This window comes from Mycteria americana, chromosome 21, assembly GCF_035582795.1.
Source record: "Mycteria americana isolate JAX WOST 10 ecotype Jacksonville Zoo and Gardens chromosome 21, USCA_MyAme_1.0, whole genome shotgun sequence".
NCBI lineage: Eukaryota > Metazoa > Chordata > Aves > Ciconiiformes > Ciconiidae > Mycteria > Mycteria americana.
In genome coordinates this window covers 4511928-4539818 of record NC_134385.1, presented here as the reverse complement: position 1 = coordinate 4539818, position 27891 = coordinate 4511928, and the positions used below count along the sequence as shown (strand labels likewise).

At 50.9% G+C, this 27891-nt stretch overlaps 1 protein-coding gene across 4 annotated transcripts in view; it reads right to left on the bottom strand.

The window, feature by feature from the left end:
* Positions 1–7129: 7129 nt before the first annotated feature.
* Positions 7130–27891, bottom strand: part of RPS6KA1 (ribosomal protein S6 kinase A1) — a 42956-nt gene continuing 22194 nt past the window's right edge. For 2 of the 4 annotated variants that reach the window (XM_075522290.1, XM_075522291.1), the window contains 21 exons: positions 26139–26192; positions 21318–21434; positions 20130–20211; positions 19722–19802; positions 18839–18918; positions 18096–18202; positions 17454–17491; positions 17185–17327; positions 16563–16633; positions 16225–16313; positions 15943–16007; positions 14836–14938; positions 14399–14526; positions 13744–13869; positions 13190–13279; positions 12784–12942; positions 12416–12577; positions 11215–11291; positions 10883–11000; positions 10323–10460; positions 7130–9997 (listed from right to left, as the gene is read on the bottom strand). In XM_075522290.1, the coding sequence (XP_075378405.1) occupies positions 9875–9997; positions 10323–10460; positions 10883–11000; positions 11215–11291; positions 12416–12577; positions 12784–12942; positions 13190–13279; positions 13744–13869; positions 14399–14526; positions 14836–14938; positions 15943–16007; positions 16225–16313; positions 16563–16633; positions 17185–17327; positions 17454–17491; positions 18096–18202; positions 18839–18918; positions 19722–19802; positions 20130–20211; positions 21318–21434; positions 26139–26192 (2151 nt within the window). In that variant the 3' untranslated portion in view covers positions 7130–9874. The remainder of the gene's footprint in view (positions 9998–10322; positions 10461–10882; positions 11001–11214; positions 11292–12415; positions 12578–12783; positions 12943–13189; positions 13280–13743; positions 13870–14398; positions 14527–14835; positions 14939–15942; positions 16008–16224; positions 16314–16562; positions 16634–17184; positions 17328–17453; positions 17492–18095; positions 18203–18838; positions 18919–19721; positions 19803–20129; positions 20212–21317; positions 21435–26138; positions 26193–27891) is intronic. The other 2 variants (XM_075522292.1, XM_075522293.1) reach the window with 1 other exon arrangement.

Below are 27891 nucleotides of genomic sequence, written 5' to 3'. Positions count from 1 at the left end.
CAGCCGACGAGCAAGGCTGAGTGGACTTAGAGCAGTGCTGCACTCTTGACAGCAAAGAGGGGACATGTTCGATTAGACAGCAAAGCAATTTCTTCTGCCGGTACCAATGGCATTTAATAGGCTCGACAGAGTGTTTTAGCGCTGAAGTTCTGCAGCACTGGGGTTTGTGTCACCTCTCCTCGAGCCGGTGTGTTCTGTGCACGCGATAACAGCCTCTTTCGCTGGGAAAGGGGTAACGCGCACACGCGTGTTGCAAAGCAGCTGTGAAGAGTCGCCACCTTAAGCGCAGAACACGCTGTAGCCCGTCATTAACCTGGTACTTCCAAACGATGTCTCGGTCAACCGGAATTCTTACAGGGATAACTCCTGCGCACGATAAACGATGGCGAGGCGTAACAAGCCTGTATCAGGACTAATGTCCTTTGATGGAGAAAGAAATGCTCTAATTTGATTTCCTCCCTTCAGCTGTGAAGGAGAGTATGTAATTTCAGATCTGCGTGGAGTGGGCCCTTTACGCTCAGTTTTAGACCTATTTTTGATTTAGTAAATTGAATTGTATCTATTTATTTCACGCATCCAATTCCGGATTTCACTAGTGGCTCATCAGACCAAAAAGGTGCACGTTTACTGGGACTGAGAAACCCCCACAGCCCTACATTTCGTCTCATACATTTGCAAGGATTTGCCGTTGTGCGTGCGAGTGGGTGTGCGAGAAGTTGTGAACGCATTAAATCAATTAGTTCGTTACCAGCAGAGGGAGCGTGGGTCAGGGCTGGGTTCAGCGGGGAGTCAGTAGGCTAAAAATGGGACTGTCTCCCAAGGAAGCGTCACAGCACAGCTCTCTAAAAGGAAGGCTGTTGCAGCGTCGGCAGGATTTGTTTCCTAAATCCAAATGAACCGAGAGATAGGATCTCATTTGCAAATCTGGGACCTTGCTTGGCCTCCCTAATTCACAGATTTCCTCTTCCCCTTCTAAATGATGCTCTCTGTAAGTCCAAGTCACTAGATGGTACTGTTGCTGTTTAATATTGATGCCTCTGTGGGCCAGCTATTTGGGAAACTCACATTTCTGCTGAGCTGAAGAAAGGGCCGTGTAATTTGTCAGGGAGATGCAAGCGAGGAGCCGGGGAGAAGAAGTAGGTCAGATCTGGTTCCTGGATTCAGTTGTTGGAGGGGGAGCAGAGGGATGGCAAAGATTTCATCTGAGCTGGATTGCTTCCAGGTCTGCTGCCCAAAGCGGGGACAGGGTCAGACCCTCACGTAAACCCCGTGAAACCCAGGTCTTGGTCAGCCTCGCTCGTGGTTAAATGCTGCTCGGGGTGGCTCGGGCTCAAGAGGAAGGACGAGCCCTCTGTGGCTACGGTCAGTGGAAGTTGTGTTGCTTACTGACCTCGGTGCACGTGGAGTCAGCCTCCTGGCAGGAGCAAACATCGGCTCGGGCAGCAAATCGCAACCTCTACAGCACACTAAAAGCCAACCCGAGGTGAGCGACGGGTTGCCCAAATTCCTTAACCGCTCAGAAATACCCCCAAAGCTTTCAAATGACATCATTGCCTGCGTCCCATCCCCGTTAGGAGGTCACCAACCTCTCCATGGCGGATGGTAACAAACAGGTTATTGTGCTCTGCTCCAAACAAGCCCCAGCCCTCCCAACCACGAGAGAGACTCCTTCCCCGGTCAGGCAGCCCATGGAGAGGGCGCTTGCCTGCCTGCCTGCCTGCCTGCTTGCTTGCTTGCCTGCCTGCCTGCTTGCCTGCTTGCTTGCTTGCTTGCTTGCTTGCTTGCTTGCTTGCTTGCTTGCTTGCTTGCCTGCCTGCCTGCCTGCCTGCCTGCCTGCCTGCCTGCCTGCCTGCCTGCCTGCCTGCCTGCCTGCCTGCCTTCACTTGGGTTTCTACTAGAGGGGAAAGTCAGGCCAATTAAATCAGGCAGCATTGAATCTCTAATTGACATAAATGAGACAGACAGACAGCTGGGAAGGGAGGGAAAGGGGAGCAGGTGCCCTGGATGAGAAAGAGATGGAAATCCAACCTAATAGTACTGCAGCTTTTCTTCTTCTGTATGTTTATATTAGCTAGCAACATCCTGAAAAGTGTCTGAGCTCCTGCTGGAGAGAAATTAGTGAAATAAATACAAGTTACAGCTATTGTGCAGTTGATGAGGATGTTCCCAAAACCCTCCAAACAAACCCAAAGCAAAAAAACCCAACCCTCAAAAAGACTTTTTTGTTTGTGTAAACAAAAAAAATCTGTTTTTTCCCCATGCAGTTTGAACATAAGGCCTCGCAGCTGAACAATTACAAAATAATTTTGAATCATATTTGTTTAATTTTCCACATCTGAGCAGCGCATGACTAGGTATTTCCCCCTCTCTTTTTAACCAGGGAGCGCTCTTTTTTCCTTGAACAGACCCTTCAAATACTAATTTACACGGAAATAAGTTATTTAAATCCATACTTTTCAGAAGAATGAGGCATAAAGGGGAGTAACTTACTGAAGTCCCATCCACCAGCACCGGCGCTGCGATGGAACCAGAATTACCAGCCCTTCGGCGGGCGTCTCCCCGGGGAGAGCGCCCGGCCTCACCCAGGGTGTTGCCCTTATGGAAACACAAACTGTTGGCCGTTTTCTCGAAACACGCTTCTCGTGCTGTGCAGGTGAGCAGAGGGGACCTTGCGGGGTACAAAAGCACGGGTGCGAACGCCGTCCCGAGTGGATGCAGATAACCGGGAGGGGCAAATTCAGTTTTGCTCCGCTGGTAGATCCTCCACTAGCACAAAAAGCGGCGACTCTGGATCAGCTCTTGCAAACCAGAAGGAAAACAACCTGTATCTCGGTTTTAAAACAATGAAGATTTGCACATTGGGGTGCAAGAACACCAGAAATGTTTCTCACTTACATTTCCAGAAACTTTTGAAGTCTCTTCCCAAATATTTCAAACACATTTTCCTTCACCATTTTTCCAGCTGGGATCATTTTTGCCAGCTCAGACAATTCTTGGTATCCACGGGAATTGCCTCCATAATTAGACGTGCACCCAGTGCACAGATCAGAGCGTTCAAACCCGGCAGCTGGAACTAGGAGGCGGGTCTGATTAAATCTGCTCTGCCACAAGGAGAAAAGCCAGCTTTAATGAAACATCAGAAGAGCTCCCTACCCTGTCTTTAAAGGGAGCAGGAAAAGGGACTCCTGTTTTACTTTGCTCGTCGTCTGCTCACGACTCACTGAACGGAGAGCGAGCAGAGCAGCAAGTGATCTGGGGCCTTGAAACTGGGGATCTGTCTCATTAAAAAGGGTCTAATTGCCAGCAACGGCATTTATTAAAGGGAGCTCACAATATGCCTTCAGAATTACAGTACGGACTGGCAGCGTTAGCAGTTGTAGACCTCGGTTTTCTCCTTGGTAGTTGTGGATAACCCCTCCTCAAGCCCGTGAGATCAGGGTCAGCTCATACGGGTCTCGCAGAGGAACAACTTCTCATCTGGGTTTCCTGCCCTGACCAGAAGTGATCATTTGGTGCATCCATAAAAACACGCACACGGCCAGCCAACAACTTTTTTTTTTTTTAACACGGAAAGCAAATGATTTCTGTTACTGCACACCCAGTCTGTGTTTAACAATCTGCTGTACAGAAAAAGGAGCTGGTGAAAGAGGCGGATGTTTGGACAGAAATTGTTAATCCGATACGAGCTTTTTTACCTTTAGTTGCTGCTTCCATTTGGTGTCACAAACCCCAGGACTACCGGGGGCTTCCCCGCAGGCTGGGACACCGAGCTGACCGATGGCACAGCAGAAAAATCACGCTGGAAGCCCACGTTTCTCTACCTTTTTTAAAAAATAGAGCTGGGGGTTGGTGTGCAGAAGATGCGTTAAAATTACAAGTACTTTGGTGGGTGGGGAAAAAGGCAACTTTTAACAAATAATGATTTTCCTACTGCTTACAGCAGCAGAGGACGTGGCAGGGACCGGGGATCAAACGCGGCTCTAGTCTAGACACGGCTGCAATCCCCACCTGCCTTAGAAGTTCGTGCAGCACAGGCTGAGGAGGACTTAGCATATTGCTTTCCTAATATGATTCAAATGCAGCTCCCTGTCCTGGGGTACTGACAAATCCTCAAAAACACGTTACCGTTTCCACTGCTGAAGAAGTAATTCCCTTTGCAAACGCGGCAGCAGAGACAGGCGATGCTCGCCGATCCCAGCTAACGGAGGTTTCTTTAACTGAAGGTTGAACTCAGCCCTCCTGGTAATTCTGTCATTTGAATATCATTTTCACAAACCTTGCAAGATGCAGATGAATGAGAGATTCCTGGCTTTGAGTCAAATGCGGCAGTAATTAAATATTTATAAAACACTTTAAGCACGCGAAGTGCTATTATCATAGACAAGAACCCATAGACTATGGCAGATCGGAGCCGGATTTTGAGGCGCACCGGCACTCACAGCTCCTTTCTCCTGCTACATCTCTTAGAGTTGCTAACAGAGGATTATGGAGAACATTACCAGGTTCCTTTTATTACGACCAGAATAAGGCAAACCAGAATTGCTTTCTTTCATATGAACATGTGTGATTAAAAAGTTTTTCCCTCTGTAATAACTATCCAAGTAGAGGGCCAGCTTGCTGCTTACGTCGGGAAGAAACTACCCCTGGGGAAACGAGAAATTGCTACTACTTCTGATCTCTCACGTAAAACTGAAGAGGTTCCACCTGTTACAGGTTTCTAACACCATCTGCTGTTTAAAAATAAGATGGCATTTGAGCTAAGCACCACACGAGACTTTGTACTTGTTTGACAAACCAGAAGTGACACCAGCTAATCTAGAAGGTTTCCGTAATTGGCACATTTCTTTCAAACCCTGAATGTATTTCGACTTGATCCTAATTATGGTGCGAATGATTTCTTTGCTAGCAGACCCAGAAAGCCAACGAGCAGCAGCTGAAAGCCAGGTCCCCACCACAAAACTTAAATCTTCATCCACAGTCACGGGACCCCATCCATCTTGTCAGCGTTGGAGCAGATTTTGAAGCAGTGTCATTCCGCTCCAAAGCTCGGCCCAGAGAACCTACTTGAAAACTTTTTCTTAGGAAAGAGCCGTAGACTCCACAGGGTATGAGGAACTCAAAGAAAATCATTCTTTCCATTAAAAATAAAAATATTTACCTTTTGCTGTCTCACACTGCTGCCCGTGCGACAGAATAAATACTCTAACCAAGGATTCTCTTACTGCTTCCTTATTGAATGCGACACAAACTTTTGTCCCAGGAAAAACAACAGAGCCCCGGAGTCCATTGCAGGTATAAATCGAAGGACTCGCCACTAATGCTCTTAGTGTTTGTTGCGTGTGTTAAAAAGCAGGGAGGAATTCTTTTCTTACCACCACTTTTTCTAAAAAAAAAAAAAAAAAAAAAAAGAGTTTTCTCCAAATGGGTCCCTACGGAGCCCAGCCATTCACCCCGAGACAACGCAGCGGTTTTATCGCCGCAGGTTTCGACAGGATAGCACCCAAAAACTTCAAGTCTAACACCAAGCAGAGGACGCGGCTATGCGATCCTTCTCTAGTCAAGGCACGCCAGCCCGTTTACAGCATCACCCTCCATATTTAACATTTATAACCCCCTCCGCACACATCGTTGGAATCGGTGGCTCCTTTTGTAAGCGATCGGCTTCTTACCCCAGCACTTTACACGCACTTCTCGACAAAAGAGACCTTTTACATGTCAATTTATTTTCAGACAAGCATATCTGAAAGGGAGTTTCTCTCCAGAGTAGAATTAGTATTAATGGCAGGTGTTCCAGCGTAACACAAAAGGAGGAAGGCAGCGAGTTAGCTGAGCTTAAGTAGTGACAGCTTGATGTTTTAATAACCAGAGGCAAGAAAATGGAGTGGCAGCGGACCTCCAGCTTTCATAGCATGAATGAAGGTTTTATTCAGAGCCCCCTATGTACTTGCCAAAGAAGACCTTGAAATATTTTAAATGTTCTCGTTGCGTTAAAAGAGGGATTAAATTGTTGAATATTACATGAAAGCCCAGCGTCCGCCCCACACACGCTTGCGGTCACCGAGTATTTCCGAAGCCTCCGCGTTCTTGGGAAGGCGGCAGTGGCTGCCACGAGGAGGTGGTGGCACCCAGGAGGCCACCGGCCGCCCAATTCACTGTCCACAAATGGCAACAGGCGCAGGAAAAAGAATTACGGGAGCTAACGTGAAGGTGGGGACTTGAAGAGGGTATTTGTATTAGTTGGATGGAAAGTTAAAAAGCAGATTGGTTGCTCAGTGAAGTTTCACTAAGAAAAAAAGAGAGCTGATTGCTGAGAAAGTTACCGGCCTTCGGTTTTAAAGACAGCCTAAATAATCATGATGGGAATATTTATCAGGCTAAAATACATTTATTTATGCTCCGGTTGATTTGACAGAGGTCAGTACCACATCATCAAGGGGAAGGCACGACTACGTTACACTGTGGGAAGAAGGAAAACAGCCTCTCAGCTGGGTCAGCCTCTTCTACGACAGAAAATGTTGCTGATTTACACCCCAAAACAGGAAAGTTTAACCTTTCTTATGTAGAAGCTGTATTCTATAAAGAGAGCTGCTCAATATTATTTTCAGGTTCCTTGTCTAGGGATTAACATGCTATTTCCATGCAGGTTAATTCCAGGTAGACTCAGCTATTAGAGGCTGGATTCTGGGATTTCTGCTCCCTTGAGCTTTCGTACAGACGTACAGGACAAAATCTTAAAGGTCAAGTCGGCTATGAAACACCTGAAATAACACGATTCCTTGTAAAGATTTCCTTATGTATGAAAGTTAAATCCATGTTTGTCCCTTTTCAAATCAAGACAAAGGTAAGCTGTATATCCTCTTGTCCCAAGTTAAAGCTGAATGACCTCCAACTCTTGTGAGAGCAGATCATCTGGTCTTCTCTAAGACACCCACCGGCTCCCCCCAACAGGCGTTAGAGACCCAGCCTGAGCCAGGTCCAACTTTCACCTCAAATAATGCCATTTCAGTTAAGATGACAGCAGCTGGTCTCAACGGTATTTTGGCAAAGGTTTAATTCTGTCAGGACAAAACCAGAAAGGGAACGAGGGGGCCCACCCGACCCATTACAAACACCTGCAGTTCACATACGCAGAAAGATCAACAAGTCCATTTTTATTGAGCACTGGAATTAAAAAAGTAACAGCACTTGGTTCATTTGGAACTAAAAATCAAGACTTATTTTTACTTATGGAAGGATCACTCAACACAACTTGGTTAAAAACACCCCAGAAAGCAAGGTGTAGCCCTTCTTCTTCTTCACTCTGTTCTCCAAAGCGATGGAAGTCCCAGAAGCTACGGCTGCACCAAACACAAAGTTCCTCTGATTGAAGACCCCAGTGAGGTGGAGGGGTTTGACGTTCCCGGTATCGGGGTTTGATGCTCCGGGTATCGGGGTTTGACGCTCCGGGTATCGTCTCACGGCCAGGCAGAGTCTGCAGCAACCGTGGGCTGCTCTCCCCGTGCCCAGAGAGCTCTGCACCTGGTTGTCCTGCGCATCTTTGAGTTGTCACTAGTTGGCCTCACACCAGCACCGTTACAGGGAGGATTAAGCAAAGGTTGTAATGTTTTTCCTGACTGATATTTGAAAACATTTACCATTTCATACAAACAAGGCAGCTACCATCCAAGCAGGGCGAACATTTGGTTTAAGACCCGTCCTGACGGTCCATACTGTTGAGAGGTTCACAGCGCGTGGTGATCACCACCAACACATCCAACCCCATCCGCCATTTCACACCCCAGCCGTTCCGACGTAGGAAATATTCTGAAAAACTGTCCACGTCTCTGCTTCAACCCCAACAGCACTCAAAGGAACTGACCCCCAGCTCCAGAAAGAAGCTGTTTATTATATTTGTTTCAGTACCTAAAATTTGCACACCTTTTCACTGGAGTTACCGTGCAGTTGTAGGAAACATAAGGCAGGTTCAATGGCACCAACGCAAACGTTGTGCCAGAGGAGAAAGCAAGTATTTTTAAGGAAGGCATTTTGCATGGTGGAGCGTCCCCTTCCCCAGCTATCAGCAAAACACTAAATCCAGTTCTGCTGGGAGGCGGTGGCAAAACCAGTGAGAAGCTCCAGTGTGCACTGGTGGCCTCCTCTCAGCAGCACTGGACGCTAGGGCAGTACTTGGAATAAATATAGAAAAAAATCGTGACTATTTCAGCTTCTCACTGGCTGCTCCAGGGAGTAAAACAGGATCTGCCTGGATGAGGGTACAGGAGGAGAGCGCTGTACATCTCAGAGCAAATTTTTTTATGGAATTCTCCGTTTGAGAGTCAACTGGGACTATGCAAAAGGGAAAAGCACAAAAGAAAGTTTCCCCTCGCCTTATACGATCAGCCAAAAGTGGCAGAAATTCACATGAGAACCTTTGCTGGCTTCGGTCGCATCCTTGAGCACGTGAGCGTTTGCAGTCCCCGTAGCTCTCCTGCTCCTCCCAAGAAAACAGCCACCACTGAACCAGGGAGCTCCAGCCATTCCCTGCAAGTCAGAATGGGTCAGGGATTTATTTCTAGCACAGTTTGCCTCCAAGTTTTCGTTTCTATTAGCGCTAAAATGTCCTGAGAATAAGAAGTTCCCCTCTGCAGCCTGCCCCCTTGCCTGTTGATCACTGCCTTATTCCATAACTGGTTCTAATGACGTCCCACTGCAAAGTGAGGTATTGCACCCGAGAGAAGGTGGCGTAATACGCAGCCCTACTACAGTGCTGCTGGTTTTCCCAGCCCAGGGCCAGATGAAAAAGCTTTGCAGATCTCCCAAAAGGCAGGCAAGAATCATTATCCCTGTGCGACGCGGGGAAACGACCGGGGTCGCTTATTCTGCGGCTAAAAGTCAGTCAGTAAAAAAACATCAACTGAATGACACATTTATTGTACAATTCAGAAAGAAACCCTGAGTTACCGGCTGTAGAACAAAGTTAAATTAAAAAAAAAAAAAAAAGGATGGTTTGTTTCATAGGTTCCTGCTGAAGGAAAGGAAAACCAAAAATGGTAAAAGCAGCAGCCAGAGCCAGCCCGAAGCCTCAGCTTTGCCGAGGAGAAGGTTCCTTTGTCATCTCCACCTGCGCGGGTGACAAAGTCCCCAGGAGTGATGGGGAGAACATGAAGATGGGCAGAGGGAAGGAATGAGCCAAACCTAGCAGGTATTCTGGACGGCCGAGCATCTAAGGGGGTGTTTGGAAAACCCGTGGTTTATTGTGTTCAGAGAACTGCCGTCTGGGCTGGGGGAGGGCAGGGGAGAGGAAGAAACGGAGTCTGAAAAGTCGACCTCGCCCTCCGAACACACACGCACAAAAAGTGAAGCGGAGGGGAGGGAAGTCCTTTACAAACACAAGTGCTGCTGGCTCGGAGGCTGCAGAGTTGGCTTTGGGAAGGGCGTCCAAAGGTTCAAGGCAGGAAAAACCCCAAAGCCTAAACCCCAAACATTACGCCGTCTTCCAGCTGCAGTGGCGTTGGAGAGGATCGATTCTAAGAAACGATGTAGCTACAACAAGTATCTGCCCCTATACAAGAAAGGGTCAATCAGAGCCGCTTTTTAGTGCCACGACATCAGTTATACATTCTAGTTCTCATATACACAGATGGATGCCTTTAAAAATTGACAATTTACAGTTCAAAAAAGTTTTACAGTGAAGTTCTCTCAGCAAAGATCTGTCCATACAAGGAGGAGCCAGTCTTTCAGACACAGAAAGGCACTTGGCCTTTTGAGAAGAAGTCCTCAAGGGAGCTCCTATGCAGGCATTGACCGCCCGATCTCCTGCCCCCCCGTCTTCAGCGGCTGTGCAAAGCCTGGCGCGTGCCTGCCCCGCACCGTGGGGCTGCAGACCGCCCCAGCTTCACAGTGTGGTGGAAGGAAGCTTCTTCACCCGCCTCTGTGCCAGAATGGAGGATTCGATGGGCTTCAGCTGGGGGCTTGGCTTGGAGCTGTTCAGTGCAGAGTACGTGGCAGCCATCGCCCCCTTGGAGAGAAGGCACGAGAAGTCATTTAGATGTAGAAGAGGTATTTCAGGCTCACGGCTTTACAAGATGAAGGACCAGCGTAGCCAGACCCCCAAACAAAGCCAGAAGCATTTTCTTTTCTCTTTAAATCTCCCTCCCGTGCTGACACGCAGGCTTTTCCTGCCAAAAACCCAGCTTGTCTTGTATTGCCTCCCCTGGCCCACACCTCTCCACCCTTCCATCCCTGCTTTGCCCACACCACCATCACCCCACCTGGACCGCTGCTTTCCAGAGAGCCCAAGGTACACGAGGAACCAGCTGAAGGCCCAGCCCAGACTTTGGTACCTTTACAAGCTGAACGTCCTGGTGATTCAGCTGGCTCTGGGGTAAGCTGTCCTTCTGGGTTATCCACGGATGCTGCAGGACCTGCTTGGCTGTTAGGCGCTGGTGAGGATCTACGTGAAGCATCTTTGATACCAGATCCTAAGGGCATCGTTTGGAAAGTTAGACTTTAGAAGATTTCGTACTTCAAATGCAAAAATACCACCCCCAAATTAGGATTTAAATTCGGAGGCTAAGTTTAAAGTCCCCAGACATCAATCTCCTTTTCTATAAAATATGTTTTCGGTAGGCCTGGGAGGTGTAACACAGCAGCCAACCCCGCATGGGTCAAGCACGAGGTTGGTGTCGCACACAAATATTCACAGCCAGAGCTAAAACAAAGCGGGGAGAAGCACGCTGCTGAGCTGCTATGGGGGAGATACGCATGGGGTAGAAGCTACGCTGCTGGTTTTCTCCTCTCTCTTCCGCCCTCCCTCCCCAGCCTGCTTTAAACTTGCCTCACAGCAACTGGCCGTGCTTGACCTCAACCCTTTAATGTAACGCAGATGAATATCAAACCGTACCTTGGCCATGTCAGAAATAGTGTCCCAATTGCCTCCACTGACGGAGAACTTCCCCCCGCCTATCCGGGTCAGGATCTCTTCTGGAGTGTCACTGGGACCATTTGCAAATGGAGTGCAGCTGGGGAGAGAAGAGAGAGCATTTGATTTACTGTCCTGTAACCCGGCCAGGGAGCGCTTCCAGGTGGTGGTGACCGACGAGGAGAGGTCCAACTGCCACCGCGGAGCACGTCTGGTGGTCACAACCGCGGAGCACGTCTGGTGGTCACAACCGCGGAGCACGTCTGGTGGTCACAACCCCAACTGTTGCCTTCCAGAGAGACAGAGGCGCTTACCCTGCGAGCATCGTATACAGGAGAACTCCCAGGCTCCAGATGTCGCAGCCCTCGTCGTAGCCTTGGCGTTTTAGCACCTGCACAGAACAAGCAAAGGAAAAAAAAAAAAAAGGGTATTCGGTTCTTGTTGTTGAGTTCACTTCAGCTTGTGAAGAGCGGCTCCACCCCTGCGTGCAGTCTGTATGCAAAGCTCCTAGAGCCCTACAGCTCTAGGACTAGAGACAGCTAGTCTAGAACAGCTGAGTCTTGGACTAAAGATCAGGATTCAAATCAGATTTTGGTTTAATGGAACAGAGAAACCCCCCAGGCACATCAAAATGACAAATGAGAAAGACGCCGTGTTCCAGTGTGGTGACACTGCGCGCATGCTCCATTGCATGCCTGCTCTTTTTCTTTCTTCCGCACCAAGATAACCGAGTGGAAAATCATCCCATCTCTCTTAACAGGTCAGTTTATCAGGAAGGGGAACAGCTTAGAAAAGCACTGGGATTTTAAAGTCTCAATACCCAGAATCACAGAATCGTATAGGTTGGAAAAGACCTTTAAGCTCATCGAGTCCAACCGTAAACCTAACACTGCCAAGCCCACCCCTACACCATGTCCCTGAGCACCTCATCCAAACGTCCTTTAAATACCTCCAGGGATGGCGACTCAACCCCTTCCCTGGGCAGCCTGTTCCAGTGCTGGACAACCCTTTCAGTGAAGTAAAATTTCCTAATATCCCATCTAAACCTCCCCTGGCGCAACTTGAGGCCATTTCCTCTCGTCCCATCACTCGTTACCTGGGAGAAGAGACCGACCCCACCTCTCCACACCCTCCTTTCAGGCAGCTGTAGAGAGCGATGAGGTCTCCCCTCAGCCTCCTTCTCTCCAGGCTGAACAACCCCAGGTCCCTCAGCCGCTCCCCATCAGCCTTGTGCTCCAGACCCTTCCCCAGCTCCGTTGCCCTTCTCTGGACACGCTCCAGCCCCTCAAGCAGACCCCCTCATAAGGACAGTCCAAGCTGGAGGACTGCACTTGAGATCCCCTATTTGTTCATTATTACAAGTGGTATTTCTGTAATTACCCCTTCCAGGACAGAGCATGCCGGAGCAGGCTGGAGTTAGGAACGGGGCAGACCTACCCGTGCCGAGTGAGAGCACAGGCTAGGGGAGGGACGCGAGAGCTACCGAAGGGTGTCTCGGGTCAGTAAGGGGCTTACCTCGGGTGCCACAAAGTTTGCCGTATAACAGGGAGTCATGAGAAGGCCATTCTCAGCCCTCAGCTGCTTGGCAAAGCCAAAGTCACAAATGCGAATGCTTTCGGGGTTTCCCGACTCATCCACGTAGAGAATATTGCTGGGTTTCAAGTCCCTGTGAACCACCTGTGGAGCAAAGAAAGTGCCATTCTCATACCCCTGGAAGACGAAGGTCTGAAGCTGCATCAGGACGCTCAACCCCTGCTCCGGCCCCACGTCTGGCTTGCCAAGACAGCAACACCAGCAAGAAATAATGGTCCTGATCGGGGAGTAACTGCACCTGAGGAGAGGGAGCGCAGCGCAATGCCAGACAGCTTCCCAGGAAAACTCACCCCTTGGGAATGCAGATACTCCACCGTCTTACAGATCGTGTGCAGGACCGAACTGGCTTCCCTCTCCGAGAAAAATTTCTGTCTGAGGATTTTATCCAGCAGCTCCCCTCCCCTCATCAGCTCAGTCACCAGATACACGTACTTCCCATCATCGTACACCTACCAAAGCAAGCGCGGAGGGGTTAACCAAAACGTGCTTCCAGAGCTTCCCTTTTGTACTTCTAGCACCAAGAAGCAGACAGAAATCAGCAATGCAGAGGTGGGTCTGGGGATGCTTCCCCACCCCAGAGCGACACGTTGCGCAGGGCCATTGGGTTGCCCGTGCTGGAGCTGCGTTGTGCCCCCCATAGACCAGTCTGCACTTCCTAAACCAAAATACAGGGGAATTCATTCCAGTTACACTCACATCTTTCAAGGTGATGATGTTTGGATGCTGCCCGTATCGCAGGAGGATTTCTATTTCCTCGGAAGGGTCTCGCTTGCTCTTGTCAATAACCTGCAAGAGGATGGATAAGCATTGGCCACAGTGGGGTGGGGAAGGGGCCAGGACAAACCAAACAAGCTGAGCGGAGCCCTGCGGAGATCCTGCACCACAGCCGTTCCCTCTCCCTGCCCTCTTTAGCAACAAGCTCTAGAAATCCTCTAGTTGCTTCATCAGTTCTGTGGCCCCAAACCCCAAAGTTTTATATTTGGCTTGTTTGTTAAGAGCTGACATAGCCACAGCAAACTGTGCAAAGAAAGGTGAGATACTGTCCTCCCCCTTGACAGAGGAGAACGCTGCTTCCCCGCTATGCCTAGATAAGAAAGCTTGTGCAGCTACGTGCACAGCAGCGCAGAAATTGCCCGTTTAGGCCCTGCGCAAGCAGGGAAAGCAATTTCATTCCTGGCTGTTACTTCGGTCATCATGGGGATGAACAGAAACCTAACAGGGGAGTTCGGTTCAGATGGTAAATCTCAGACCTTGACTGCGTATTCCATGTTGGTTGCTTTATGAATGCAGCGTTTACACACTGAGTAGGAGCCGACGCCGATTGCCTCCTTCACCACGTAGCCGTCGTTGAACTGGATGTTCTTGCCGTGCAGCTGCTGCGGGAGGAAAGCGGAGAGTTGATGAGCTGGAAGGGTTCGGGGAAGGGTTTGTGCAACGTGATGAGTTAACTGCAACACAGAGCAAGCTGACAGACTGCTGTCTGCTACATCCCACAGCTTCTCCTCCCGGCTGGGGAGAGGGAGGAGAAGAGAGCAAGGCAGATATAGGTCAGTGGGCTGACACTATCTGCATCTGGCACGGTGCACGTCGGTGGCACCTTTCAACCCACGGGCATTTACGCAGACCTCCCGCTAGCACGGGTCCACCTGGGGAGAGGAAAGCAAACAGACTCGCATTGCCCTGACCACCCTTGCACATGACAGTCAACAGAAATGAAAGAACAAGAGGATTCAAGAATTCAAAACAGAACGGCACTGCCTCAGGCTTCCCGTTAGCTCTGCTCCAGATGGTACGGAGGTCCCGCGGACCCACTCTGGAGTATTACTGCAGCTTCAAACAGTTGTTTCTCTGTTCCCACAGTTGTTTCTCTGTTCCCACAGTTGTTTCTCTGTTCCCACTTTTTACCTGTACCACCGAATGGAGAGGCGACTGGGCAGGTTTCACCTTGCCATCCTCCATCAACCCGGTCGCCACAAAACTGAAGCCTCGGAAGAGCTGATGGGCCCCCGCGCTAGGGGGGATGCCTGGGGAATCTGCAACGGGAGTTGAGAGACATCTTGAAGAGGGCTAGCCCGGTGGAAGCCGAAGCCTTCCCCTTGCTCCCAGGAGCTATGGCTCCTCTTTAGTTTATTCGAGACAAGAGCCACACCACGCAGCACTGATCTTACCCCGTAACACCCCACATATCTACGGCCGGGCCACCTCCTCGGTGCTGCAACCGTCTGGAGCTGGCAGCGCTAGCAGGAGGCGAACCTTGCCCTGCTGGCACCGGCAAACCGGCATTAAGCCGTACAGTATCATTTCACACAGGAAACTTTGGCTTTGCGTGAATTCATACAAACCTTTTGGTGTACGCGACGTAAATTCTGTGTCAAAATAAAAGGTGTCATCTGGCTGGCCTACTGCAGGCTTGAAGGGCGGTTTGATTTCCCTGCGGTACAGCTTCTGCAAAACAAAGACAGCTCGAAAGTGCTCCGACAGGTCAACGCTCTCGTACGCGCTCAGAAGGGTGCAAAGGCTTGCTAGGAACGAGAGGCCAAGAAGGGATTTTGTGAAACTAGAAACAGCCCTGTGGCTTAGCCTTTAACTACAGCTCAGCAGTCTGAGGGAAGACTTCGTGGCCGCTGGGGTGCATTTGAGTCAGTTTGTGGAGAAATACTACAAGTCCTACCACACGTTAAATCAAGGGAAAAAAGCGTTCCGTATGTAACTTGGTGCCACTCCAAGAGCAGCATCTATAAAGTATTTACCTCACCAGGCTCTTCCACCTCCTCCTAACTCCCATTAGGGCTTTGCTGACACAAATCTCCCCAGGGACAGCCAGAGGAGATGCCCTAGGAGGACATTCGTAACCCAGCACTCCCACAAGTAGCCTTTTTAAATTGCTTCTTGCAGCAAAAAATTGAAATAAGCTTTACTAGCATTGCTGGGGGTTCAGTCTAGCAGCTTGCTGGCTGCCTCGAAAGCACTGGAAGACTGATCTTCAAACCCCCTTATCAAGTAAGGGAAAACAGGGAAGAAACAAAATTATGTGGTAAAGTAGGGAGTTGGCCAGAAGCAATTGGGAAATGCCGGTTCAGTTATCGCCCCGCTTCTCTGTACAAAACAAGGTATTTCCTTGCCAGAAATGTTTCCCTGAGTCCTTCCCACTTTGCGCAAGGCAATCCGCGTTGTGCCAAACCCCAATTAAAACCTGCACCTTACTGCTGAGAGATGAGTAAATTCAAACCAAGGCGAGGTCATAGGCAACGCGGGTAGGAAACAGTTATTCACCTGACAAACAGAATTTTAGTTTTGGGAAGGCGTATTCCAAGAGATGGAAACAGGGACTGGTAGCTCTCCCATAGCTGGTCAGTCTGCATCACGACCGTGCTATTCCTGCAGTCAGCAGAACTGCATGACCGGTGCCGAGCGGTGCAAACGTTTGCTCTTATATTTCTGATACTCACGTTCCAGTCAATGGTAGAGTAGAAAGGATGGCGCTTGATCTCTTCCGCCCCATCTGGTCCAGAACCTGAAAGATGCACCCGTGGAGCGCGTTGCGTTAAATCAGGACCTCCGACAAGGCGAAGGCTACCACGTATGCAACACGGCCAGGTATTACGGGGAACCTGGCTGTAATGAAACGAGCCCATTAACCGAGCGCAAGCGTGAACATGCTGCTGACCCACGAGGATGTGAGAGGCCCCGATACAGCATCAGGTGTACTCAGAAACCAAAAAACGTCTTACCTAATCTGTTGGCTGGATTCCTTTTGAAAAGGGCTCGCAGGAGGCTCTGTGCTTCAGAGCTCAGGAACTGCGGCATGCCCAGCTTTGCTCTGGAGAGGAAGTTATGCAATCAGTTGCAGGTTTAAAGAAGTCAACCCGCAAGCCAGCTGCAGCATCTCCACCCCCGAAAGTACAATCATCTCTTTGGCATTTACACTGCACCCTTCAAACTAACTGTTGATACAAACCCACTTGCCAAATAATGCCATTAAGTTGCGAGAACCCCCAAATTGCAACACGCTCAGAGAAAGAGCAGAAGCTCGCCTCCTATACATACATGAAAGAGAAAATCCTCTTACTTGAGGATGAGGGTCATCGTCTCCTTACGATCCTTCCCCTGGAAAGGCAGCGAGCCGGTGAGCATTTCAAACTGGGAGGGAAAGAGAAGAAGGGAAGGTCACACGTCTGGGCAAGCCCGAGGGTTGCACAGATCCCGCGGCACCTCCACCTTCGCGCCAAAGCTAGCGAAAAGCTTGCGAGCGATCAAAATCCCAGCTCTAGCAAAGATCGCAGACATCGTGTTTTGTCAGAAGGAGCTCGGTTCACAAGGTTTGCAGCGGGAACATCTTCAAACCAGCGCTTGCTCCTGCGGGAGCCCTTGGATTCAGCAACCGCCAGACGGTGGCACCAGATCTGCGCAGACACCGACATCCCAGCCGACACGGACACCCCACGCTGCGCACCCCACGCTGCGCACCCCAGCGCTCGCTGGGACAGCAGCCTCAGGAGCTCTGCCTCCCCCAAGAAACACGCGTTCCAGGCCTGGACAGCCTGTTACAGAGCCCTTCCAGGGAGCTCGGAGAAGGTCCCCAGGTCAGCACATCTGCTAGACGTGCAGAAGCACGTAAGGGTGTTTCAGAGCCACCGCGGGAGCAGCTGCTCCGAACGCCAGGTCTCCGAACACGCGAGCTGGGTACCTACCATTAACACCCCGTACGACCACCAGTCAGCACTGTGGGAGTGGCCCTGGCGATTCACAACTTCTGGTGCCATATATTCCACTGTCCCACAGAAGGAATAGGCTTTCTTCTCGTGGTCTATAGCCTCCTTACTCAAGCCAAAATCTACGTAAGAGAACAACTGTCAGCATGCACCCATGTGCTCTGAGCAATCACACGGAGCAGAGAGGCCTAAGAGAAGCTCCGTATTTCAAGCTTGCTGGAGCACAAGGCTTTTGTGGAGTCCCTTACCTGTGAGTTTGATGTGCCCTTCTTCATCCAAGAGGATGCTACAGCATGAATGAAAAAAACCAAGTTGTTACTGTCTGCAATAAGGGCTGGTGGGAACAAGCACACGCAGCAGGAGCTGGTCTGAGATGCTCCCAGAATCCAGAGGAGAAAGTTATCCGTCCCTTCCCCCAGCGCTTTAAGCTCCGTCACCAAGACACGAGCAGGACAAAGAGCAGCTCCCTTCTCTCTGCGCCCTCAGCTTCACATTGAACGAATGACCCACACGTTACCCCACCTTTGATCCCCCGCATACCCCAGGTAAGAATAACCGACTCGTGCAGCTGGCGTGTGTCTCTGCAGAGGCTCAGCCTGGTGCCTTTTCCCTCCGAAGGCTCTCAATTGCTTAAAGCTGGAGCCCGGAGACTGCCAAGCGTTACTGCTCAGACATGTGGTGCACACATGCTGCCTCCGCAGCGCTCCTGGCTGTAACTGCTGATCTGAGGAGCAAGAGCCTTGTCGGTTGGCACTGCCACCTTCCATCTGGCTGGCCTACGGGCATCACTCAGCTTTGCCTTTGTGCAAGACGGCTACGCCATTTGCTGACTGCGGGCCTGGGACTGAACGGAAGGACTCGGTTCCCTGCCTCGGCTGTGCCGCGCGTACTTCTCTGGTTTGAGATCCCTGTATATGATTCCCAGGCTGTGCAAATGGTCGAGCCCCAGAGCCAGCTCTGCTAGGTAGAACTTCACGTCCTCCTCGGTGAACATGACCTGCAGGAAGGGAGAGGAAGTGGACAGGCGCTGGGGTTACAACGCCGGCAGCAGGACCACCTCCGCCGCACCCATGCAAGACCTTTCGCATCCATGTTGCCCTTTCATACCTAATTTTGCCCTTCTGCCCTTTCATACCTAATTTTCCCAGGCTTCACCCGCCACCCTAAAGTATCAATTAAGCAGCAACACCAAAAAACCAAATAAGGTTGCTAAGCAGCAGACAGGTCTTTAAAAAACTCTTCATTTACATTAACTAGGTTATGTTCCCAGTTGGCTTCACCTGGCACAACTTCTTGTTACCCCTCCCATTCCCTGTCCTCGCCCCGTCCCAGCGAGGCGACACAACCAGCCAACGCTGCAGCAGAACACGGTTCTCGCTCGTTTTCGTTCTTAACGTGACGCTCAGCAGAAGCTGCTGCGGAGGTGAGACCTGCCTCCTACGCTGCTGCTTTTCTGCCAGAGGACAGCGTTCCTGAGACATCCTCTCCTGTTGCCAGCTCCGGGCTTGCAGCAGGTCGGAGGTTGTTTCCACCCCTCTCAAAGACTTTGCAAGGGTCAATCGCTTCTCCGGGCAATTAAGCCCGGATGAAGCGAGAGCCTCAGCAACCCACCAAGATGCCAGAGCATACCCACCTCTTTGGAAAGCCGAGTGAAAAGGTCACCTCCTCTGAGGAAATCCAAGATGAGATACAGCTTCCCCTCGGTCTGGAATGCTGAAACACAAGCCGGAGCAGGGATCAGACCCCTCCGCTGCGGGAAGGCTCCGTGGTGTTACGTTAATCGCTTAAATCCCAATGGCTCCAGTCGTGCAGATGCCCTGCATGGTTACTAGGTTAAACGCAGGTAGGGCTAATCATTTGGGGTAAATGAGACAGCCTGTCCGTGATGCCGAAATGGGAGCTCACCAGCAGCACTCTGCTCTGGCACTGCAGAAAATCCTCATTTTATGGGGGGTTGGTTCCCTTTCAGCCAGTGATGCCCTACCGAAAGGGCTGTTTTCCCGAGGCACCGGTCACTTTACAGGGAAAGAAGCTGTCCTCGCCTTCCTCAGAGTCAGAGCATTAATCCTGCCAAACTCTGCCTTGACTAGTTAACTCTGCTTTCTCAATTTCTCCTGATTTAATGTTTTAATCCCAAGGATTTGATGTTTAAACCTCTTCTCCCGGTCTACCCTCTGGCTCCCCATTCAATAGCTAGAGCGGGCACGGGACCAAAGACCTTTCCAGGAAAGGATTTGTGTTAAGGGGATTGCGAAGGCTCCAGAGCAGCACAGCCATTGAGGGGTACAGACTGAGCCGGGCCTCTTCTCCATTCAGGTATCTCCAGAAGCCTGTTAGGGACCATGAGGGGCTCTCAGCATCCTCCGAGCAGCCTGCTGCTGGATGCCTCACGCTCATCGACCTGCTCGTGGCGGGTGTGCCTGTAGCAGCACCTTTCTTTATTGTGCTTAAAAGCAGGCAGCGTCTATTCGAGCCTGCAGCCCCTCTCCCAGTGTTCCAACTAGCTCCACGCTCACCGTAGTGGAGTTTCACCACGAAGGGATGGTTTACATCAGCCAGGATGTCCCTTTCTATCTTTGTCCTTACTCGATCACGCACTGTGGGAAGAGAGAGGAACAGCTCAGACACAGAAAAAGGCACACAGTACTCCGGCGTCAGCCTTGTCCCCAGCCTTAAGCCCTTTAGTACCAGGCAGCTTGAGCTAGATCTTTTCCCACCTCCATCACTGCAACAAGGGTCTTTTATTTATTTATTTATTTATTTACTTTTCCCACCTCCGTCACTGCAACAGGGGGCTGTTTGGGCGAGATAAAGATACTTCTCTTTCACCCAGATCACCCCGAGGCCAGCAGCGACTGCTGTGACATTTCCCCAGTGCTCTTTAGGACATGGAGGATAAGAGCATCGCAGTAAGAGTCTCCTACCTTTCAATGTCGCCTTCTTGAGCACTTTCATGGCATAGAGGTGGTTGCTGTCTGGCGGTGTTATTTTTCTCACCAAGAACACCTGAGGGAGAACACCACCACATTCACCAAGCACTAAACATTAGCAGTAGGAGTTGGATGCCTCCCAAAGTGGCAAACCTCACAGCAACCCTAAGAAGCAGCTGGCCACAGGACTGGTAAGATCTCCACCTCAAGATCTCCATGTGAAACCCATGAGGTTTTCAGGAAAGTGCTGTGTGTAGACTCCTCTCACCCCCTATCTCCAGCCGTGACAGCACTCGGGCTTTTATACTGCACTTTCCTCCTCTCCCGTCTTCCACACCTCTTGCTCGCTCCCGCAGTTCCCGTGGGGCTGCGGCCGATGCCTGGGAGCTGTGACTTGAAGCACTGATACTTCAACGTACCACAAAGCCTCCCGGTGACTTGCTGGTTCGACAGCCAACAACCCCTTATTGTTCACGTCCTGCATCCTCTCTGGATTTTTACCTCCTTCCCTTCCCTGATGTCCCACACTACCTGCTTTTAGGCAGCTTCAAAAAAATACCACCTTTCTTTTGCATAAAGCCACTGCTGCATTTGCCCAGGCAACAGCACACAGCCCTGTGCAAGCCCCCAGCTGTTTAGCGCTGGTAACTGGTTGCCGTGAAGCTGATTTAATGTGCGAGCAGATGGTCTGCAAGAGACCTGGATTATTTACACGTTGAAATAGATAAGAGTTACAGGCTACTTCCTTCCCCCTTCACAAAAGGGAAACTGGACCGTAAACAGGGGCCAAAACCAGATACACGCAGCATCGTTTCTGAGAAGAGAGGAACATGCCCGAGTCCTCCAAGTCCTCAATTCCACTGACAGCTTGGCAGCCAGCTAAAGAGCTGCAGGAGGTCCCTTGCCCTGCGCAACACCTGCATTCACAAGCAGGATACTACTCCTTTCTCCTGATCATCGGAAAAAAGAATTACAGGGGAGCTTTGCACATACAGGCTGGCCCTTATTGAGAAGGCATCACCACGGTCGCCTTTCAAGTTGGAAGCAACCATTTGCTAAATGGGTTCATCAGTCCGATTCTCACGATCTGGTGGGAATCGGGAAAGTGGTTTCGTTGGGGATAGTCCCTTTTGTCATCAAAATAATTTCTCCGGCATGACACCTAGGACGAAGTGAACTCACCTTGCCGAAAGAGCCCTGTCCCAGCACCTTCAGGAGCTCAAACTGCGAAGGATCAGCTTTCTCGGAGCCTTCCTTCACATGGTGCGTGATGTTGATTTCCTTCACAACACCTTCGCCCTGAAAAAGAGGGGACGCGGTTTACTGAGAATATACCCCTGAACAAGGGAAAGCAAGCCTTAGCGGACTAAGGAAGAAGGATTGTAGCTACAGACTCACGGGAACCACATCTGAAAGAACCATAAAAGTTGGTGCTTGTCACAGGTATCTCCTGGCTTCAACATCTGGAATAAATAAGCGATCGGTAGGCTCGCACCAGGCAGCCTTGTTAAACATCCAGCGCTCTCCCAAAGGCTCCGCGGGCGGTGCGTTTCTTTGAACTGCATTTCAGAAGGGTGCTTGAAAAGCACCTTCCTTTTTGAGGCACTGGTGGCAAAAACAGGAGTGTTTATGCCACTAAAAATCCCACAACACAAAAATACGGCACTGTTGTCAAAACACGGCCAGGGCTGGCAAAAATCAGACATGTTGGAGCCCATCTGCTCAGCAATCTGAGCAACTCTGCAACATAAGTCTTAGTGCATCTTCAGCACATACAGATGATGCTTTAACAGACTCAAGCCTTCAAGAAGATTGAGGGGAAGCCAAGGTCTCTGGCACATGTTTTGTTTAAAACACATTCTTTTATTTAAAAAAAAAATAAAGAAGAAAAAGAGATTTAATCAGCAGTATCTAGAATACGCTCACCGACGAAGCACACGAGAACAGCCACAGACCCTGAGGTGATGCTGAAACACCTCCTTTCCCCAGCAAACCTTGTCCGTGCCTCTGGTGCATAAAGCCCGGAGTTCAGCTCAACAGAAACCCCTTGTGCTGCTTTCTGTTTGCATCCCAAATATAAAGAGACTTTTTATACTACCACTCTCCCAGCTGCGCCTTTCCCTCTACTTCTCTTGACCGTACCTAGCCAATATATCTGTACTTAGGTTTCCTCTGAGCTTGACCTGTTCCAGCCCCTCTCCTGGCTGAGCACAGGGAGAGCCCGCAGAGCGGGCTCGACTCAACTTCCCAATTCTACAGACATGAATCATACTCCGGCCAGAAATCCCTTGTAGCTGTACGTCTGCTAAGGGCAAGTCCAGGCTTCTTAGCACTTCAGTCTCACCATTATCCGGTTGCTAGTTGGACCTGAAGGCCAGCAGTTACGTTCCAAAGGGCGTTAAACTCGGTTGCTCTCCGACCCTAGGGCAGGTGTGGCCATCAGAGGCTGCCAGAAAGCTGGAATTACTATTTAGTTCTTCCCCTTGCGGAGTTGGGGGAAAAAAAGTTATGCTTTGTTTTCTAAAACTATTCGGTGAGCTTGGAACCCACCTAATTAAAGCAGCTTTTAACAACAACAGGAACCAGGTTTCAGGCTCTGCACGCCAGCCCACTCCCCACCCTCCCAGCACCTTCTGGGGGAGGGCGGCCTCGCCGAGCACCGCGGATGTGGTTGCCTACCTGCACCGAGCACCCTTCCCTTCCCGCTCTCACGCTTGGCTTTTCTGTCGATTAAGAAGTGGCTTTGTTTCCATGTTGGTAGCTTTGCTCTCTCAAGATCCTGCATTGTTCAGACACTAAGACCTATAGCAGAGAAGCCCACGCTCTCAGCGGTGCAGCACGTACAGCCCGAGCACGGGGAGAGGGCAGGGGGACAGGAGCTCCCCCCGTGTTATCCTGCCTTTTGTTGGTCTCGGTGATCACAGACAAGTAAGATCTTATAATCCCCGTAACAGCAAGTTTTCACGTCCCATATGATCTCCCAGCTTAAATCAGCCACCTTACACTTCTGGTTTTGTCTGGAGGCTCAGGCCATGGCAGACAGCTGTTGGCTAGGAACAGCTTCCCACTTCTAGCCAAGAGCCTGAGCAGGAGTAGCCAAGAGGTCTCCTCCTGCTAGTCCTTCCACGTTCTTCAGCTCTCCAGGGAGAGACCCCACAGCAGGGAGAGACCCGGGGACGGGACCAGTGGCAGTTGTAGGCTCTTTCCCTCCCCCTCATCTTCATGAAAACACTGGAAACCAGGTCTACAGAGCATCAGCACTTGTACAACCGCGCGTATTTCACCCTGTAGCATCACACACCTACGCAGAGAGGAACATTTAAAATGAACTCCTGTATCCACCTCCAAGGCATGTGGACCCATCCTCCTACCGCAGCTCTTCAGGAGCTGCGGAGCGACGTATTTTCAGAGCTGGGGGAATTCTCTGCCTTGGCCAATAGCAAGACCCAGTGTGTTTAACTGCAAGCGGTTTCAGCAGCCCAAGCTGGATCTCAAGGCAGGCAGAGATTTGCATACGCAGCCTGCCAGGCAGACCACATCAGCAAACGTACACACACGCCAACTAGACCAAAAGTGGCATCAGCGGAGACATTGTTGATAGCTTTCTGAGAAAAGCTTTGAGATGCCATTTGGCATCTTGCTGACACAAGGGAGGTTTCCTCCCATGGACTCATCCAGTAACTTGCAATTCAACAGTTAGGGCTCTGGAGACCAGCTCCTACAGCCTATTTAGCAGCACACCAGAAGAAGTCTCCAGCACAAAAGCACCCGCGTGCCACCGAGCTGCAGCCACAAACAGGCTTTGCTTGCACCGAGATAAGTTTCTTAAGCAAACTATCCCAGAAGGCAGAAAAAGACAAGCAAAGCAGACCGCTCCAAATACCCATCCGAAGCATCAGCCCACCCAACCAGCGACACCAAGTGAAGCAAAGCGAGCTAGCGGCAGTACTGACCGGGCTGGAGAGCTGGCTGGGGGCAGGCAGCTGCAGGCTGCAGGGCTTGGCTCGATGTTTCCTCTGCAGCCAGAGCGTGAGGAACGCGCAGATGCGAGGAAGTTTAGGGTCCCTCTCCATCCTCCCATCCCGATCAACATCGCACGGTCCCAGTAACCGCCACCCCCGCGAGCTCCCGGGGAAGCGCGGCCGGCTCCCGGGGATCAGGGAGGCTCCCGCGGCGCTGCATGGACGCCCCACGCTTGAGGTTGCCGGATGGAGGAGATACAGGTGGTTAAAGCCCAGCTGGCAGATGCGCAGTGGAGACAAGCGACTCGGTCGTACGGAGGCAGGTTCACACTCCCACTCCCCAGCAACAGCGCTTGTGGTTGGGGCTTGTTGTTTTTTTTTTTTGTTGTTTTGTTTTGCTTTTTTAAAAAAAAAAAAAATATCTCACAGCTCCTCGTTCACATTTGGGTTCCCTGGTTCAGACAAGACGCTGACAGAAAACATACGTGGTCTAGTTAAAGCGACTTCCATCTAGCGCTGCGTGAATCTCACGTCAGGCTGTGAGCTTTGGGGGTATTTCCACAACAGGGGAATATTCTGAGAAGCCACTTACTCTTTAAAAAGGAAGAGGAAAAACTCATGAAAACCCACACAGAAGTCTGGCACCACCTCGGAAAGCTGCACATCTCTTTGCTCTCACACTGGCACAGGGACGATGGGTCACCCATGATGGGATTCAGGGTGCATCGACCCCATAGGCAAATCCTCTGGCATCACTAGGATTTGCATCTAGTCCTTCGTTCGCTTTGTGCTGCACAAGAGTCCTTGCCGTGGACGCTGGAGTTATCCAAGAGCCGCCCTGGGAAGTTCCACGCGAGGTATTTTTAAGGGCATTTCTGATGCAGACAGCTTCTGAACCCACTGCTGCTTGGATTTATTGGCAGGACAGAGGAGAGGTATTTAGAGCGCTTGTTTTGCCTCCTTCCCCCTCCAGGCCTGTTCCCCTTTGACCTTTCCATTGGGTCAGGACAGACAGATGTTTTCTTCAGCAAGACCCCAGAGAGTGCAGGTAAGAAAGAAACCCCTCAAAATGAGTAAAGAGACACCCACGCCCCTTTGCAATTAGAAATCACCCCGGCTCAGTGTTGATTTCTGAATCTCTCCAGAGAGCGCAGAGTATGAAAAGAGGATCTTGGTTTGGACCCAGAGAGACTACTTATGACTGTCTTGCCTCCTCCGCCCCCATAACGTGCTCTTTGAGAACCGATAACGAAAGAAACAAATGACTTAATACCAGCAAGGCAGCTGGTCCCAGCTCCACAGAGGGAGCCGCAATAGCTGATGAGGTCCAAAGCAAGGGAGCTGGGAGTAGGTGCCAGAGAGCAGCACGAAACAGCACCGTGCAGCTGCTGAGCACGAGTCTCCAGGGGACTCGGTTCATACTGGCACCTCCGTCACTCTGCCACAGTCCCAGTGAAGCAGAAACCACGTCCACGACGTGCAGTCCAAAGATGAGCGTCACCGCTTCCAAGGAAGCCTTACAGATGCTCAGCGAAGCCGTGCAGATGCCGCAGCCAGCCGGCTCTCTGCGTGTGGGCCCGGCAAGATCTGATAAATCTTGTCCCGACCAAGACAATTTTGCACGTCCTGTTATCAGGCGCTGGGCGCGGGTTGCCTCAGAAAAGCAATCAAAAAACCCCACTGTACATCCATGCAACTAAAACACTGGAGCGCCCGCCCCAGCAAGCTGACAAGATCAGAAAGCCACAGGAGACATAAATGACAGCACGGAAAGGGGTTTGATGTGGGGAGGAAGGAGGAGGAGGATGAAGTCAAGTCCAGGATGTCATGTGAGCAAGTGAGTAATAGCTGTTTTCTGTATTAGCAGTCCCACCTAGCTGAGACGGGCTGGTAGGGGAGCGCTGCAAAAAAGGGTTTGGTTTTCAGAGAGGTCCTTGCAAGCACTGCTTACGCCCCCGCATACGTGGGACGACCGTCATGGGACAAAGTGCGAATTAAACGATGAGTCTCCTTGAGGTGCACGTCTGCGGCAGGCTCTTACCTTGTCTGCCGAGTCCACAAGGTCCTTCTCTATCCAAGTGATGTCTGATTTTGCCTGCGGGACAATAAATGAGCGTCAGCACAGAGGGGCTGTGATACTCCGCTAATGTTTTCCCAACGAACTTGTTTAGCAAGAGCGGGCGAGCTGTTCGTAGTCACTGGTGGTGTCCCACCAGACATCACCCTCGGGATGCGATTCTGAGCTGTGCTGGTGGCTGCGGGAGAGCAGTTGGAGCCAGCTGCTGTTAAAGGCTTTGATAAAGGCTGACGGGCAGCGGAGGAGGACACGGTGCCGGCACTTGGTTACACGTGTTCCCCAAGGATCAGAGCAGCACCGCCAAGGAGAGAGAATTCATTTCTGGCAGGCTGATTAATGTCTAGATCAGATTTTACTCTCAGCTACACCTGGACGAACTCCAAAAGCATCTCTTCTGGTGTCCTGGGTCTGCCGGGAAGTTTGGCATCCCCGTGGCAAAGAGAGGGCTTCTCTCCAGGGGCGCGCTCAGCGTTTCTAAAGCAACCGGAGGAACATATTCAAATACCAAAACTCACCACGTCCCTCGAGGGCAGGGCAGGGCCAGCCCAGCTGCTCCGACAGGACCCTGAGCAGCATTAGAAACGTCAGTTCATGCTGCCTCTGGGGCCAGATGCAATTCTCTGAGCCCTTATAGGGAGAGACGCGGGAGCATTTAAAGGCAGCTCAGAAAAGAACGGCTTCTCAGCTAGGATATGGCTCCTTCTCCCCCAAAACCTCAGACTTAAGGGAAGAAGTAAGTTTTTGCAAGGTCAGTAAGTTTTTGCAAGGTCAGTCCCCAAGCCTGCTGTATTTTAATGAGGCTACATAGATTTGCTATCCCATCTAGGTACTCTTTCACCTGTTTTTTAGATAACGAGCTAAGTTTGAATAGAAAAATCCCCACCCCCAGTCAAATCAGATTTGAAACGTTTCCTCCGAGAGGTTCGAGCCTTTGGCTGTGGATGAGATAAAACGCATGTGACTGCAGACAGAAGGGATCTAAGAGAGACTCGAGCTGTGACTTCTCTTGTGTCTTTTCGAGCAGTTTGTCAGCACGCCCGAGCCCGTGGTGCTGGCGGGGCCGTTCGGCGCCAGCGACGTCAACCGGGCAGGCGCAGCGCGAGGCAGAGCGACCTGAAAGTAGGACAGGAGGAGAAAAAGCAAGCCTTGAGGGAAGGGAGGAGCTGCCTGAAAACAGCGAGATTAGAGTTAAGAATTAACTGATTTTCAGCTCCGGAAGGACTGAATCAGATCGGAGGGGGCCCCTGCAGTCACCTCTTCTCCTTCCTCCCCTCCATCGCTCTCTGCCCTTGCTGTGGGAGCAGCCCAAATTATCTTTGGGTCTGTGAGAAGGTGGCTGTCCCGCTGCTGCCGTGGGAAGCGGATGCCCAGGGCAGCCGGCTGACACATCTGCCAAAGCCACAACTAAACCCCTTCCCGAGCGCCCAAAAGCGATCACAAAAACCTCAGCGGTCCCCCCCCCGGGGATCACACCCACCCACCCACAGGGAAACCCGCTCCTTCTCGGCTCCTTCGCTGCTCCGACCAGCGAGCGAGCACCAAACCCTGGGATGGGGAGGGACTGAGTCCTCTCCCACAAGCGCGGATCTCTCTGCAGGGCCACCCCACCAGCGCCAGACACTGCTCCTGCGAGCTACCAGCCACCTTCCGAGACCCACAGCCTCAGGGGAGGCCGTTTTACACAGATTCCTGCACCACTGGGAAATTATATTTGCTG